Here is a 16,341-nt window from a genome sequence, read left to right as displayed (position 1 = left end):
TACTGCTCCATGACAGTGTGTTTTTTGGGAGACACATGCATTTCAGATAAACTTTGTTTTAAAAGAGAGATGAACTAACCATCAGCACGAATCCTGCGGGGGAATCAGCTTTTGTTGTTGAACTAAAGTTTAATTACACATTTTGTTGGGATGCGTCATAAAATGAAAAAGGAGGCCTCAGTCACACTCAGACAGTCTCTCGTGGGAACTTCACCAAACAGTTGGGTGGTTGTTGGCAGTTAGCGGCTGTCGCTAGCAGAAATAGGTTAAAAGAGGGTGATGCATCAAATGCATGCTTGTGATTGCTTTGGTTGCTAGCAGATTGCTGCGGTTGCACTAGCTTGCATGAAAGATGGCAACTTGTCTGCAAGTACAAGCCTACTATTTTTGCAGGACTCACTGACTGGACACAGGTGCCAACAACCTCCAGTTACCGGTTGAAAAATACTCTTTCCCCTGGCAGCCGGTGGTTGGCAGGCAGTCTGCAGCCTGGCTCGGGGCTTGCAGAAAAAGGCACGTCATTAACTGTATCTGTAATTCCTGTGTAAAGACTGGGGATATTTCCCATAAAATCAATGGACAGTTAGCTACTGGTACACTGGCAAAAGTCAATGCTCATTGTTATCAAGACTATAATTAAAAATTATACTAAAATATGAACATGTGTTGCTAGTGAAGGAAATTAGCCAGGACTTTGCCTTTGTTTCAGGATTTCTAATTCAGCTTGTGGAGTTGCTTGCGTGTCAGGGAGGATCCAATGACCACTGCACTGATTTAAACAACGCCTTTTTATTTTGGCATCTTTGAAAACTACTCCATGAACGGCAGTTTCAGATTCAAAATGAAGAAAAATATAAATACTCAGGATGGATGTTAACCTCAGTGCGTAGCCAGAGACAGAAGTACAGAGCGCTCAGCATAAACACAGGGCTGGAAGAACTGCTTCCAGAGCAACACCGCCCAGTCAATCACAGAGATCGATCAGCAACAGCCCGCTGGATGAGATGAGCGATGGCTAATGAGTAATTATTTACTTTCTTAAGTCCTTTTACTGTGAGTTAACAACACCAGCTGCTGTTCCTTTCTTTTTCTTTTTGGGTATGCCCGATCAAAACACTTCTCCTCAGCCCTGTGCCACATCCCGGTCTCTGCTTTCTGTTTCTTTGTACTTCTCTGAGCGTCGTTCAGCACGTTCTGTGGAGCAGAAGAACCAAAACAAAACAAAAGCTCACTCGTAGTTGCACAGATTTACACACGGCACACTTTGAGAGAATGCAAAGACCTCGGGCCCAACAGAACGACAACAACAACGGCAACAAAACCAAATGAAAGGCAGGTCTGTGTGTGAGTGGAACATCTGAGCTCAGCAGGAGAGACGGGCGTAGGAAGGAGAAGGCAGAAAAACAAAACCAGCTTGTTCTCCACAGGCGAACATTGTATACATTTCTGTACATGCTAACTCAGTGGACATCCTCTAACACTGTTATTTTTTTTGCCCTTTTTGGTATAAAAACACATACTGATGTACAATATAAAAAGATTTTCCTTTTTGTAAAAGAGCAGTGTTTCTCTTCTGTCAGTGTGAATCATCTAATGCTGCAGCGACAAGGTTACATTATTTACATATACAACCGTATAAAAAAGAAGAATTCCTCCTGTGTACATGTAGTCAAAAAACAAATACATCAGTTAGGTTCAGTTTTAGTGGTGAAATATTTGTGAAGGTCCTTTAATATACAGCGACCGAGAAGCTGGAGACAGCAGGAAGGTTGGTACACCCGACTCTGGAAAAGGATGTGACACACGCAACAACTGAGACATGAATAAAATAAATGCTGCGCACTGCTGTGACTGCGTTTAATAGGAAATGTCGAGTTCCTTTTCGGTGCATCGATGAAAGATCTTCAAAACTTCCAGTTATTGCATCTTAAAATGTGCTTTAAGATGTAAAATGCCTCAATTTCTGCCACATTTACACACCACAGGTGAGCGATGTTTTCATACCACCGGCTGGCTGCCCGACCCAAACAGAAACCGAAACCGAGGGGGAACTCAACGCATTGTCAGTGAATGCTTTTGCTGATGTATTACTACAGCCTTGCAGATATGGTAATTAGGCAACCTTCCATACTTGCTGCCGCAGATTTAATTCTGCAGCCAGACATCAGCCAGACAATATTGATACTGCACAGTTCTGCAAGACTTGGTGGAAAACACTTTGTTAAATTGAAGATATTCTCGATAGCTTTCGACAATATCTGTGCAGTATCGTAGGATGGTTTTGGGAATTTCCTTCTGATCTCAAAACACTACATTGAACTGACAATGTCAAGACACAAACACCTCATATCTCATATCCCGATATAAGACATCTATCGTCGATATAAATCACTAAAATGTAACATTTTCTGAAAATTCTGTGAATCTCGGGCAGCTCGACTTGCGGGAAGTGTTTCCAGCTGCGCGTCATGTAGCTGGAGTCGAGTGTTTTAACCGATGCATGAAACGATACATTTTTAGACATAGGTTGAAACGGCCGCCGTTTTCTTTGTGAGTATTTATTACACGGCGTGCTGCGGGGAAGAGCCTGTTCTAATGTTTGAGTCTAAGGTTTATTTTTTAGCTCCTGATGGCTCTTTTTTACTTCTCATCCGTAAAAACTCTGCATCTTTCACGTGATTCAGTTTATTTTGAAAAGTCTCAACAGGATCTTGAGCTTTATTGTGAAAGGTTTATGTTGAACATAAACAAGTGGACACGCGAGGGTTTTACCGTCGTTGTTGCTAACCACAACGCATAAAAACAGGCGCTTGTCCGTCCGTAGTGTGGTTATATTAAATATACGAGAAAGAGAGAACTCTAAGAAATTAATATAGCCACTACATTGACCATCAAAACCATGAAAAAATATTGCCGTAAACAGCTGATTTTGCAACACCACGAAACAAACGATAGCGTAAAATGAAACGATGTTTTTATATTGTCATCCGATATATATCGTTATATCGAACAGCCCTACCCAGAAATGCCTGAAACCTGCATTGCTTTTAATGGCCACCAGGGGGCGATACTTCTAGAACAACAAGGTGGTGAAAACAATCAAATTAAAGCTTCACAGACTTCACTAACCACTGGGCAGTCATGAAGGTTCAATTTTGATGCCAACCATAAAAATGAAAAATAAATTTAGATTCTGGTTGATCATCGCCTCCAAGATCGTCCTCTGAAAATCCGCATGAGCATTTGAATGGATGACATTTGATGACCTCTCCTGCAGCTTTAATGATGAGTTTTGACAACCATTAGAATAGATCCAAGCTACTCTTTCCAAGGGTAGCTGCTAAACCAAACACCCCCTTGTGTATTTCTCTTGGACGCCAGCACTTGTGACAAAATGGCAGTACGTGACTGGATATTTTTGAGCTAGTGGTTCAAGATAAGCAGTGGAAATCAAAGACACTGGCAAATTAAACTCCAAAGGATCACGTTACATGTTTTAACCTCAGATTTTGAGCATGTAAAGCAACAAGAACTTAAAGTGATACTTGAAAAAAACAAAGCCGGCACTTCCTTTTGCAGAGTCAGGTGTTGACAGCAGGGGGCGCTACAGTCAAATATGGAACAAAGGTCTTTGCATTCGCACACAGGGAAAGATTTGTGATGAAACACAACTGAAATCAGAGATCATAATACTCACTGATGCCAAAGAAAGTCTGGGTGATGTGCTTTTTCTTGCCACAAGTGCATCGACGTAAGGCACAGGCACAGTTCCCCTCTTTCAACAGAGTGGCTCGCTTTAGGTTTTTTTTGTGTATTTTTTTTTTTTTTAATCTTTTTTTGTCCTTTTTAAAAAAATGTCCCAGTGCAAGAAACAAGTAGGGTGACCACCGGCGAGGTTCGAGCAGCTCACGTTGGATGTTTGTGTTTTTATATGCGAGGTTTGGAAATATCAAAGCTGTTGCTGTTTTTCGTCATTTTCTTCAGTGTTAGGACGACAGGAGGGAAGCCGATGCTCTCTTTTCAGGGGTCAGAATTTATGCAGGCAACAACAACAGTTAGCATACAATCAATACATGAGATTAAATAAAATATCCACAGAATTCAAAGTTAACACAGTTTGCTTTAAATGTTTAAAGATTTCGAACAGATCAATGCTTCAGCCTCTGGTGCCTTGTTCATGTCATATCACGAGGAATACAAGAGTTAAGATTAAAAGATTAGGCCGACAAAGTAAGTCTAGACTGGAGATCTGAACCAGAGACCTTCTAACACAATCTAAAACTCCAACTCTCCAACGTTAATGGGGCACGTTCAAGTGATCGTCCGGAGTGAAATGGGACCCTGTGGGAGAGAACAGGAATAAAAAGATCAGAATTCCAACTTTAGAGAACAAAAGTTGGAATTTTGATCATTTTTCTTCTGACAGTTTTAAATTTGCTTTACCTTATAACACAAAGTGCTTATAGGTGACTCTTATTGTGGTTTGGTGCTATATAAATAAAAGCCACCCCCAACCACCACACCCATGTGGAAAACATGAACGTTCCTGATGTGGTTTCATTATGCTTTGAATGTTAAGGGAATGATTTCCGTGAGAAAAACGTAACCACGGGATCAGCGTGCTATGGTTTTACCGTTCAGGATCACCTCATACAAGCATGAAGCCAACACACTAACATGTTCTTCCACTTGAAACATCGCTCTTTGACATATTTTAGGATGTCCAGATGCACAATTATTTTAACTGTTTAGCTCCATTCCCTTCAACTGAAATTTGATAATAATTCCTCTTTTTTGGCTCGCTTAGATTGACTCTGATTTTTACACAGACACTGACGGAGACTAGTGTAACTACACTGGCAGTTGATGGTTGCTGGACTGCAGGTGACCATATTGTGGCGTACTTTCTAGACTCGCTGATCTCAAGGTAAAGTTAACTACATTGAAGAGAAAGTAACTTCAGGGTCCCGAGAAAAACTCAGAATTCTGAGATAATAAACGGGATGTGAAGGGATTCCTTCACATCCCGTTGAAGGACAAAACTTTAGATATTTAATAAAAATTCTGCAAATTCAAAGAATATGAAAAGATTTGCTTTAGAAGAAAACAAACTGAGCACTTTGCAGAACATGCAGTTTGTTTCTTTGAAGCCAAATATTTTTTGGAAACGAACAGAAGCCCAGCTGAGTAAAGGCAATATGATATGAACATGGCTTCACAGTCTGATAAGCATAGCAACTTGCACACGGTCTTACTGTCACAATTTAGCATCAACATATCCCCACAAAATCAAACAAACTCATAAAGGAACTGTGACAGAGGCACGCTGTAAATGCTGTTTGCTTAAAATTGAACTTAAAAAGTTTTGAAAGTCTTTGCGTTCGTTTTATGTCCCGATCGAACTCTAGGAACATTCGCCATCAGTAGTTCTCAAACTTTCTTTCAAAGGCTGAAAAATGTTAGGACCCCACAGTTTTTGGATGCATATACGTGTATTTGTTTTATATCAAACATCAAAAATAAAGAGAGGATCCAAGTGGAATCTTTGTGAAACAAAGGTCTTTCCAGGCCGTCCTTCCCTTCAAAAATCATTTCTCTAAATTAGCGCCCACCCTCTAGTTTGAGAACCACTGGTGTGAAGTTTAAAACCTCAACTGAAGCAAGCTACAGGGAAGGAAAGAGAAGATGGAGGCAGAGGAAAAAAGGAGGTGATCACCCTAGTGATTCTCGTACTGAAATGCTCTTGACAGAGAAAGGGAACACGTCAGCGTCTCTTTCAGTAACTCTCTGGAGATCCTCCTTTTAGTTTCTACCAGGAGGCTTCTACAAGCAAACAATGTGTGTGTGTGTGTGTGTGTGTGTCTGTGTGTGTGTGTGTGTGTGTGTGTGTGTGTGTGTGTGTATATACCATGTTCACGTGTTAAAATATGTGTGGTGTGATTACAGATCTCTGCGTATGACTGTTAGGATCACACAGATATATTACAAATACTGGCCTTTTGCTAAATAGAGTCAGTTTATTCCCAATGTGATGGAGACCTCAGCTGTATTAAAAAACGTTTTCTTTGTTTCTTTTTGTTCTTGTAATGATCTCTATGTGTGAAGAGCTTAGCGGAGACTTTTAGGTTCTCATGATGATCGACTTCAACTCAGGAAATTAAGGGAAAGAAAAAGGTTGCATTAAACTGGAACATGTCAGGAGCTTAAAACATATCATTTGGGCCTAAACATCAGTCTGTGATTGTAAAGTGTTTCCATCAGTGTGTCTGCAAGTACAGTATCTATGATTGTTTGTCCATCAGCTCTGGCAGTCTTTGTATTTCTGTACGTGTTATCTGTGAATCAGTCCTAAAGGCAGGCGATATGTGTACATCTGTCTGTTTAGCCCGTCTCTCTTTCAGGATGTGTTTGTTTATTTTTGTACGTATGAGTCCTAGAGGCAGACGTTGTTGCTGATCTGGCAGGTGGATCCGGTGCCAGCCTGGGACAGGAAGAGCCTCCCGTTGGGGCAAACGCAAACCTCGTAGACAGTCTGCCTGGTCCCAGAGGACGAGGAGCTGGTGGAGGCCTTCCCCTCCGGCAGCTGCAACAGCCGAATCCTCTGAGCATCCAGCGAGATCTGCCGTAGAGGGAGAAGAGCAAACTGGTGAGATTAGGGAAAGTAAAGAAGAGAAATGAAATGGGTAGAGATGTAGAAACAAAGCATGAAAAGCAGATGGTTGAAAAGTCTGGAAAAGACTGCTGCAAAAATTAGTTTGCTTGCATCCACATGTTGAGGTACATAGTGCTGAAATTTGAAATTATAGGTTGGTGAGGTGGCAGAGTTCAGCTCAGCACAGTCCCCATCACAGCGAGAAGGTTCTGGATTTTGGATTGTTGAAGTCCAGAGAGAAATCATGCAGGCACATGGAGAACATGCAGAAACGTGCATGTCAGAATAACCAGTTACTCTAAATCGGTCAGCTGTATGTTAGACCTGCGATAGATGTCACAGCTGGTATAGATTCAACACCCCCCCAAACTACCTTCAGTTAGATTAGTAGTTAAGAAGAAAGATGGATTTATGGGCAAATCGGTGCAAAGACCCATCTGAGTTAGCTAACCCAGTTAGCTGAATTAGCTTTGTTTTTGTGTCTGTGAAAGATATCACAACTGTTTTTATGAATGTAAAGCATAATAAATAAAAAGCAAAGTGACTAAATGCTGCCCTGGTAAATGAGGTATTAATATTTTATTAAGACACAATGCAGTTAACTGTTGGTTCTGAGATGTCACACAGTCACCCACCACTCGCTGAAGCTAGCTGTGACTGAAAGTTGTAAAACAGCAATGGGAATGCTAGCCTTGCTAACCAGGACTGTTCTGTAGAGCTAAATAAAGACTGGCTGTATCGTGGTTGTGTCGGGAAACTCCAAGCGTACGTACATACTCGTGAGCAAAGAAGGCTACTTCTGCTAGCACAGCTAATGTTAGCTGCATTAAGTAAACATGCTATTCGTGGGGAGAAATTGTCCATTTCATTATTCTCAGACTATTTTCTGAGTGTTTTCTTACTCAATGACTCAATATTCTGATTTCTTCCTCCCGCTTAATCAAATATTAATCAGTTGCCAGGAGCATCCACACTAAACAGAGATAAGAGTCTTAGTTGTCTCAGAGAGACGTCGGCGGGGGTGGAGGTTCAGCTGCCTTTCTGCTTTGCACTTAATTTGGCTGACTTTTTATTTTCATCTTCTCCTGATTGTTAGACGTAGGCACTACAGACTGTGTTTGCGTTTGAGAAACAGGTTTTTGGGGTTAAAACGGGTCACAGCAGTAACCCTGCTCGTTGGTAAATGACGACTCAGGAGTGACAGACTAACCTGATGCGTCAGTGCAGTGACACCTTATTCAATTTAGATTCAATTCACTTTTATTTACACAGTGCCAAATCCCACAGTTATCACCTCAAGGTGCTTTATATTGTAAGGTAAAGACTCTACAATGACACAGAGAAAACCCCAACAATCAAACAACCCCTCTGAGTAAGCACTTGGTGACAGTGGGAAGGAAAAACTCCCTTTTAACAGGAAGAAACAGAACCAGGCTCAGGGAAACACTGACCTCTGCTGTGTCTTGTTGTGGGTTAGAGAAGGAAGAATTCTGACACTAATTTCCACCCCAGAGTTCCTGGGATGTAATTCCTGCTTGTTTTCTTAATTTTCATTTTCATGTCAATGATACTTGGCATTTTCACTGCTTTAGTTGCTGGTTTTCATTTTAACCTGAATAATCTTCTACATATTTTATGGACTCAACTCATCAGTCATAGTTTATCATCTTTACTGTTTGAAACAGAAAATGTCTCCCGTTTCAAGGGAGAAAGAAACCAGATAATTCATCCTATAAATTAAAAAGTTGCACTGATGCAAACTCATTAACATAATTTGCACAATGTTATGAGCAGAACCAACTTGCTGAGATTTTCTGACTTGTATGATTGAGGATGGATGAGTGAAAAATAGGTGTAAATCTTATACATATACGTTGTTGGTATATACCAACAACAAGAACCTTTGTGATCATCTGACCTGCAGACACGCAGAACTGTTTTCTAAACCTCTTAAACTCCGTTTCCAGCTTTTCTCAGCTTTGACAAATTTACTTTTACTCTTCATCTTTATCTTTTCTCCTCCTTCAGGGATTAAAACTGATGACATTTTGGTAAAAGGCATGCCTCTGCAGTATCCTGTAGGACAACACCGCCTCAATCTAGAGAGATTTCTGCACAGATGATGCCAGGCAGGAGCAATCTCAGTGACTTTTATCATAGATATGACCCTACTGTGCAGCGATGCTGTTAACTTCAAATCCAACACATGACCTTTACAATTCATTCCACTCATGTCCACTGAAAGGGCTGGAAAACACTGGGAAATGTGGGAGGAAAAATCTCAAGTCAGAAAAACTGGATAGATGCTGCAGTTGAGTATCCAGGTCACTTAACATTCTATGCAACCAACGAAGGGGAGAGCGAAGGTGTCAGGAGCTTCAGACACTATTTATGTGAGTCAGAAGTCCTGAGAAGGAAAATAAAAGCCAAGGAGAACGAGTGAATGATTTACTTTGAGGGCAGCTAAGAGTGACAAGAGAAGAAGAGCGATTCAGTTTAGCTGAGGACTGGCTGAGTCCAGGAGAGAAGAGAAAGACTTCTTGGTGACCAAATGTAGTTGTGATTAACATGCTAAACATAGCAAATACAGTTCAGTGTTGTAGTCTTATACCACCCATCATTTTTTTGTATTTTGCTAGGAAAATTGGAAATAGGTGCAGAGATTTATTAAAACCTGCAAAGATACATCGAAATACAGCATATAAGGCGAAACACAGCATCTGTACAGTATTTGGACTGACCACCTTAATTCCTCAGCACAGCCTGAGCTCTTTGGGGAAGCCTTCTGAAATTTAGTCCTCAGGAATAGTTCTCCAGTCTTCTAGAAGCGCATTGAAAGCTTTTCTTTGGATATTGGCTGCCTTTTGCTCTGTTCTGTCAAGATGATCTTGGACCTCTGTCAGATTTTCATACCTCATCCTTTTCTCCCTGTTTCCCATCCTTAAGATTGGCTTCTTGGTCTATTCTAAAGGAAGCCACTTCCATTTTATGAGGCTTTGAAAACATTGTAGATGGCTCAACTGAAGGACCAGATACATCCTGTGTCAGGGCCTTTTTTAAGGAAATCACTTTCAGATTCTCCTTGTCTGCTGTAAATAGTTTTTAGACTTCTTCTGTTCTCCACTTGTCCAGTTTCCTCAATTTGTTAAAGACACTACATATCTCGGCATGGTGTGCAAGGTTTGTGACTAATAGCTCCTTGGGAATTACATTGTTGTTGCAAAAATATCAGCTAAAGAAATTGGAAAAATGTGTTTAGCAACAGACTGCTAGTAAAAAGTTCTTGAAGATATTGAAGAATTCAACAAACATCAGCAAACAACAAAAGAAAATTCCTCAGAAAATGGTCAGGTACAAGAACCGAACTGAAGGAAATGACTGAAAAAGCAGCAAATGGTAAAAGAAAACATTTGAAAGACCTTCAGAAACCCTGGAGAACTACTGAACAAGAGCATTAAAAACTGTCTGGCTCCTTGGCCATTAGGTCCATCTAGGAGGTTTGAAATTTGGGAAACTAAAAACTGTGCACTTATTAGGAGACCACACTGTGCTTTGGACCAATCAAACCTGAAGGTAAAACTAGAAGTTGTTTAACTGGTTGCCTATGATCATATTTCTCCTCAGCACTTAGACTTCACTGTAAACTAAATTGCCCTCTACAGCAGGTGTTTTGTTTGAGGAGGCCCCAACTCCAGATGAACAGAGTTTTATTTTGGGATATTTTCAAGTATTTTGTTGGCAGAGAGTCCCAAACAGGGTAAATAAAAAGCAAAAAAGCCCTCTACAAGTTTACAGTCGGCTCATTCAAAAGTTATTCCTCTCGTCTCCTGAGCAATAAAAGGAGAGCAAAACCTAAGAAAAGTTGTTCTGCAAGCCGCTCCATAAACACATTAACCCATAACTCATTTTACTCCCCTCATTGATTGGAACAAACCATCTCTCTCGGTCTGCACAGCCACAAACCACCGCTGCATGAATCCCCTCCTCCCCTCCTCCCGGGGCTCGTATGAGGCTGGTGTTGCACCGGCTGCGGACAGGAGGAGCTCTCCAGCCATAAAAAGGTAAAGGAGCCATTACGGTGCACCTCGGGGAGGCATCGCCATCAAATGACCTGGAACACTTTTAAAGCAGAGTCTCAGCTGACTTCCTCAGACAGCTGCTGTTGAACAAATCTTTCACCACGAGGGGCAGACGGTGTGAGACACTCCAGAACCTGTGTGTAAATGTGTGTGTGGGCGGCGGGATAAATTCGTGTGTCTGTGTGCTTGTGATGGGCAACAGTACAAACAGGTTGGGCAGGTAAAGGTGAGGTGAGGTCAAGGTATCAGTTCGGTTTTATTTCATGTCTCCAGAGGTTTTCTGTTGCTTCCTGCAGCTTGGAGGGAAAAGACTCCCGTAGGAATGCAAATGTTCTCTGCATGAGCTATATTATCACTTACCCTTTTTCCCCGATGCTGACTTCTGTGGCTTTTTTAGCCCTCAACACACCGCATATTACTTCCATTAGCAGGGTGGAACGACCACCCTGCACATGGTGATAGGTACCTGCTGTTAGGAGGAAGACATCACCTAATGGCTAAGCTAATATTTCTTTAATGGTTGTTATCAGTCCTGTATAATGCATACATCTGCAGTTTTTATTATCTTTGTCTGATGTGCATATTTGTGAAGATATGATGGTAAATCCATTCAACTGAGCCACGCACTATATGAGCAAAAACATCGGGCCACATCTACACTAGCTTTTCCAAAAGCCGTGCCCCTACTGCAGCTTCCACTCTTCTGTGAAGAATTCCTACAAGATTTGGAAGCGTGCCTGTGGGAATTTTTGTCAGTTCATCCAGAAAAGCTTTTGTGAGGTCAGACACTGGATGTTGTATGTGGAGCCCAGGCTTGCCATTTCCATTGTAGTTCATCCCAAAGGTGGTTGATGGGTTTGAAGTCAGGGCTCTACACGTTTTTCCACACCAAAATCATCCAGCCATGCTTTTACGGACCTTGCTGTGGCATCCTATTACAGTACCATGCACGAATTCATTGAGCGCTTTACAACAAGACATTCTTTGGGAAATGTTTGCAAAGGCAGACTGCATGGCTAGGCGCTCGATTTTATACACCCATGTCAATGGAACTGGGAAGTGAAAAAATATGTGGCCTAATACTTTTGTCCACGTATCTCATGATGGTAAAGAGAGAACCCTGGTTCCACAAATGAACACTTTTAGGATGGGCTAAGACCGACATTTACTCACGTGTGATGTGTAATAAATTACTTTTTGGAGCAACGACACCAACACTTAACAAACACCCACATTTGTTGAGTTCATAGATTCGACAAGGTAACGTTTCTTTTTGTAAATGTATGCACAGTTATGGTTACAGACTCTTGTGCATCCGAACTTAGCTTCTAGTTTGTTTCTCTGTATTCTGTCAGAGAGAAAACAGCTTCCGAGGGTCTCGTGATGAAAATGTTTAAATGCATCTCTGCTGGCTTCACAACAGTTTGTGCTTGTGTGTGATGACTTTCTTGTGTAACTGCCAGTGTCTTCCTTGCCCGTCTCAGACAGACTGCGTGGCCTTTCTTGCTAACTGGTGCGGGCTGTGATGTAAATCTGCACTGGTCTGTCTCACCTTGGTGGATAACCAACAGTGAGTCAATTAAGGTTGAACTATGACAGCACCGGTGTTCAGCTCACACTTGATGCAGCGTCCATGTAATTAAACATGCCAGCAGCTACACATGTGAAGTGCAGCCTGTCCAGACGGCTGTACCAAGGACGCCTTAAGTCACTGCGCATGTGCGCTCGGGAATTACGGGTCGTTCTTTGCGTGCTTTAAAAAATGCTTCGAGAAGAGTGTGCACGACTCTATTTCATTATCTGCCTGTGTGGTCTGTGGGTGTCTAATAGCCAAAACCTTTCTGTAATTGCAGTGGCGGCGCCTGAGGAGAGAGGGGGAGCGTGAATGTGTGTTAGACAGAGGTTTGACAAATGGACATTTGCAACCCTAATGGAGTGTGAGAACGCGATTCTAATTATATGCACTGCCCACCGTTAGTCCAACAGCCTCATTTCTGACCACACATCCATGAAATCTGTGAGAAGACGCGGCAGCAGCATGGCCGCTGCGGTTGCATTTAATTGGACTAAACTGGATTCAAGGGCACCTTCCTGAGACCGCCTCCCGCCCTCCCTCCCGCCCTCCCTCTCTGTGTCCATCTCATATCAGCAGTCTGTCTTAATGTATGAAACTGTTTTTGTGGGAAACTTTTAAACACTTTCTTCTTCCTAATCCTCCTCCGCTGATTTTAGCAGATTTGACATGACACGACTGGTGCAACCTAAGGAGGGAAATCCTTTTATCAGCGCAGCCGGCCGTGATGAATGTGAAGACTGATGTGTGTAACGAATCAGGGGATGGTTGGGGGAATTTAGGAGCAGGAAGGAAAGGATGAAAGAAGGAAGGAAGCAGCATGAGTGGATGAACGAATTTGGAGGGTGGGGAGGTAAACAAGCTTACGACAGAAAGAGGGCAGAGAAAGGAGGAAGGAAGGACGGAAAACTGGAAAGATGGATGGAAATGGAAGCTAGCAGCACATAGGAGACACTGTGGGGAAGTAATTAGTAAAAGGAGGATGAGAGAGTATAAAACAGAACACCAATCATCTTATGTTCTCTTTTTTCCGCGAGGCTCTTACAGATCCTGGTGCACGGCCAGCATGTGGGAAATTGCCACCAGCCATTATGAGAACGCCGGCCCATGTTGGCGAAGGAAGCCAGCTATTGTTTGGATCGATGTTTGCTAAAAATAAGTTTGGACAGGAGAAAATGCTGAATTGAGATGGATCCCCATCAGCCAGCATGGCCGCAGGACAAGAAAAGTTAATTTGTTAACTTGTTGTCGGTGCGCAGAGCGAGAGCTTTGTGCAAAAACCACTTTTAGAGTAACAGGACTCAAAGACAGGAAGAAGTTTTTACCTCAAACCACTTATTGTGTGCTTGAAGGCGAACAGTGCAGGCACAGATTTTTAAAAGAGAGGAAGTTAGATACACAAGGGCAAACAGGCTATGTGAATGTAGCGCTATGATGTAGCCTGCACAGGTTGCAGCATTCATACTGTGCAGGCAGAGTCAATGGCAATGTGATGCTAATGCAGTCAGCCCCACCCACGTGCATGTTAATCAGAAAGGGCAACCAATCAGCAGAAAGCTGGCTATAAATGAAAGGAGGTTTTGATCTGAGGAGAGCACATGTATGAATACGTTTACTGTATTATCTTGAATTGTAAATAATGCAAGTCTACCAGCATCTAAGAGGGTAACATGGAGCTGAAAGTGAATATAATCGATTTTTTTCTTTCCTCTAGTCCTTAAAAAGAGACGCCGTGTTTCAGACCGACGATGACCTGAAGGCTCAGTATAAGAAAATAAAGAATATTTATTATTCGCTGGGATTTTTTTAGCTAATTGAAACTGTGTTGGAATACATTCATACATACAGTCACTTCTGCTGGCACCATTTTAATGAGGTTAGTATGGGAAGCTTCAAACTAGCCTGCTGGCCCTGTTTGGTGGAGTTCGTTAAAGTCGATTAGAAATGAATGAACAAAACTCCAAATGAGACAAATAACACTCATTAAAAAAAACTGTCATTTTCATAACGAAGAGAGTGATGAGCAGAAGCAGAGAAATCTCAACAGCGATTAATCAATTATTCTTTTAATCGCTGAAAGCTACTAAAGAAAAAAATACAAATGAATAAAAAGATGAAAATGCTTCTTCTCACAGCAAAGTTCAGGACGAGTTCAGGAAATCTTTCAGCCTCAGGAACAAGTTTGGTGGTACAGCAGCAGATACTTGTGTTTATCTGCCAGATGGCAGCGTGGTAAACAGGCTGTGGATGGAGTGGGTGTCGTCTTTAAATATCTTTCAGAATTTTATAAAAATAGCAGCCTAGTTTCATTCCTGGGAATCTTAAGAATGGAGGTCAAAGCAAATAGATGCAGTTGGTGGTTGAAAAGTTTTTTCTCATCTTTGTGAAGAAAAAACACAAAAATTCCACTTTTAGTGGCTTTTTGTGTTTTTAAAAAATGCTGAGATCCTTTCTGATTCAAAGGCACTTTTCAGAAAAATATGTCATATTGTACATTACGTTGCACTTACACATGTAAGCAAGCAACCAAAAATTGCAGATACTAATTCTGCTAGAAGTGGGTCCATAAATTGCAACAGATAGTTTAGGTAAAATGTTTAATTGTGGTTTAACAGGGTCTGAACTCTTGACTCTTTGGCTTTCTTGACTCGTCAGACTTATTCTTACCTCGAGACCCCGGTGTGGTGAGATCTCATGCCAAAATGCAGAAAATAACATCCCAGTTGTATTAAACCCAACATAACCCCATAAACTCCTGCTTCGGTGGACACACAGTACCTCTCCGTCTTTGGACTCCAGTCGCAGCTCGCTCCTGCAGATGGCCTGGATGTCTCCGGCCTCAGCCAGGATCTGGATTCCCTTCGGGGCCTCCATCAGCAGAGAGCGGGTGGGAGACTCCAGCCTGGAAACATACAGAGGCAGCAGCTTACAAACGGCAGGTACAACGTTCAGGGTGAGGGGCTGAAGTGAACTCTAACAGGGTAAGGAAGAGCACCGATTCATGTATGATGGGTGGTGAATAGTTTACATGATACATATGGCACAGGAGCCTTGAAGGTTTACATGGAAACCAAGCACCAAGTTAAATTCAGCAGTTGTATAAGTTCTATTAGTAAATACACCCACAGCCAGTGCTCATCAGTATCAGACTGAAAGTGGAAACGTTTTAAAAACTCGATTCACGTCAAACTAACATATTTATGTAAGGGAATCTGCTCATTAGACTACTGCATTACAGACATTTACAGCATTACTTTTACCAGTAAATATTTGTTTCTATGAATAAACAGTTGTATAGAATTATGTGAAGGCCGTTTTGGGTACGTGGAGCATCTGTTCAGCTAACAGAAAAACCAAATGAATGGATTATCCACTTCTATTTGTGAATGACAGTGGAGGTTCCAGACCTCTGAATCGCTGCTAACATGTCTTCAATTCCTTCAATGATCTTAAATTATACCAACATTTGTTTTATACCTAATTCACCAAGACGTCAACAATTTGTAGTTGGAATAAGCCACAGGTTTCAAGATGTCCAGAAAAGTTACAAATTGGGAAAAAGTTGAAAGTGGATGTAGAGTACTGTGCTATCTCTATATTTTGCTTCCAAGTGTTGAGTGAGCAACAGTGGTCAAGCCAAATATTGACTTTCAAGCTTGTTAGAATTGTACAAGCTCTGTTTTTGCCTTTTATCCTCTATTTCCATCTGTGTTTGCACACGTTTCATGTTCTTCTAGCTAAATATTTAAAACATGAGGGCTAAATCAAGACTTGTGCGCACAGTACTCTATTACCCATTTTTGTATGTCTTTGCGGTTCCTCCACAGTGACCTGAACTTACGTGTAATGAAAAAACAAAAACAGTCTGAAGAATTGAAGAAAAACGTGAGAACAGCCACTCTGAAACCAGTGCTGTGAATGGAGCACAAAGTAAGTGGATCTGACACTCGAACACTACGGCCCCTCTCTGCATGCTGTGGCTGTTCAAAATTTCTGCATGAGGATTAAAAAAAACAGCCCACTCAGCTTCACATCTT

At 41.7% G+C, this 16,341-nt stretch overlaps 1 protein-coding gene across 7 annotated transcripts in view; it reads right to left on the bottom strand.

Moving 5' to 3' along the window:
• Positions 1-6,072: 6,072 nt before the first annotated feature.
• Positions 6,073-16,341, bottom strand: part of sgcd (sarcoglycan, delta (dystrophin-associated glycoprotein)) — a 399,067-nt gene continuing 388,798 nt past the window's right edge. For 6 of the 7 annotated variants that reach the window (XM_040032548.1, XM_040032550.1, XM_040032549.1 and 3 more), the window contains one exon: positions 7,998-15,206. In XM_040032548.1, the coding sequence (XP_039888482.1) occupies positions 14,762-15,206 (445 nt within the window). In that variant the 3' untranslated portion in view covers positions 7,998-14,761. Of the gene's footprint in view, positions 6,620-7,997; positions 15,207-16,341 lie in introns of those variants that run through there. The other variant, XM_040032546.1, reaches the window with a different exon arrangement.

The sequence above is a fragment of the Simochromis diagramma genome, unplaced genomic scaffold, assembly GCF_900408965.1.
Source record: "Simochromis diagramma unplaced genomic scaffold, fSimDia1.1 OVJJ01000216.1, whole genome shotgun sequence".
NCBI lineage: Eukaryota > Metazoa > Chordata > Actinopteri > Cichliformes > Cichlidae > Simochromis > Simochromis diagramma.
This window is presented reverse-complemented; position numbering and strand designations above follow the sequence as displayed.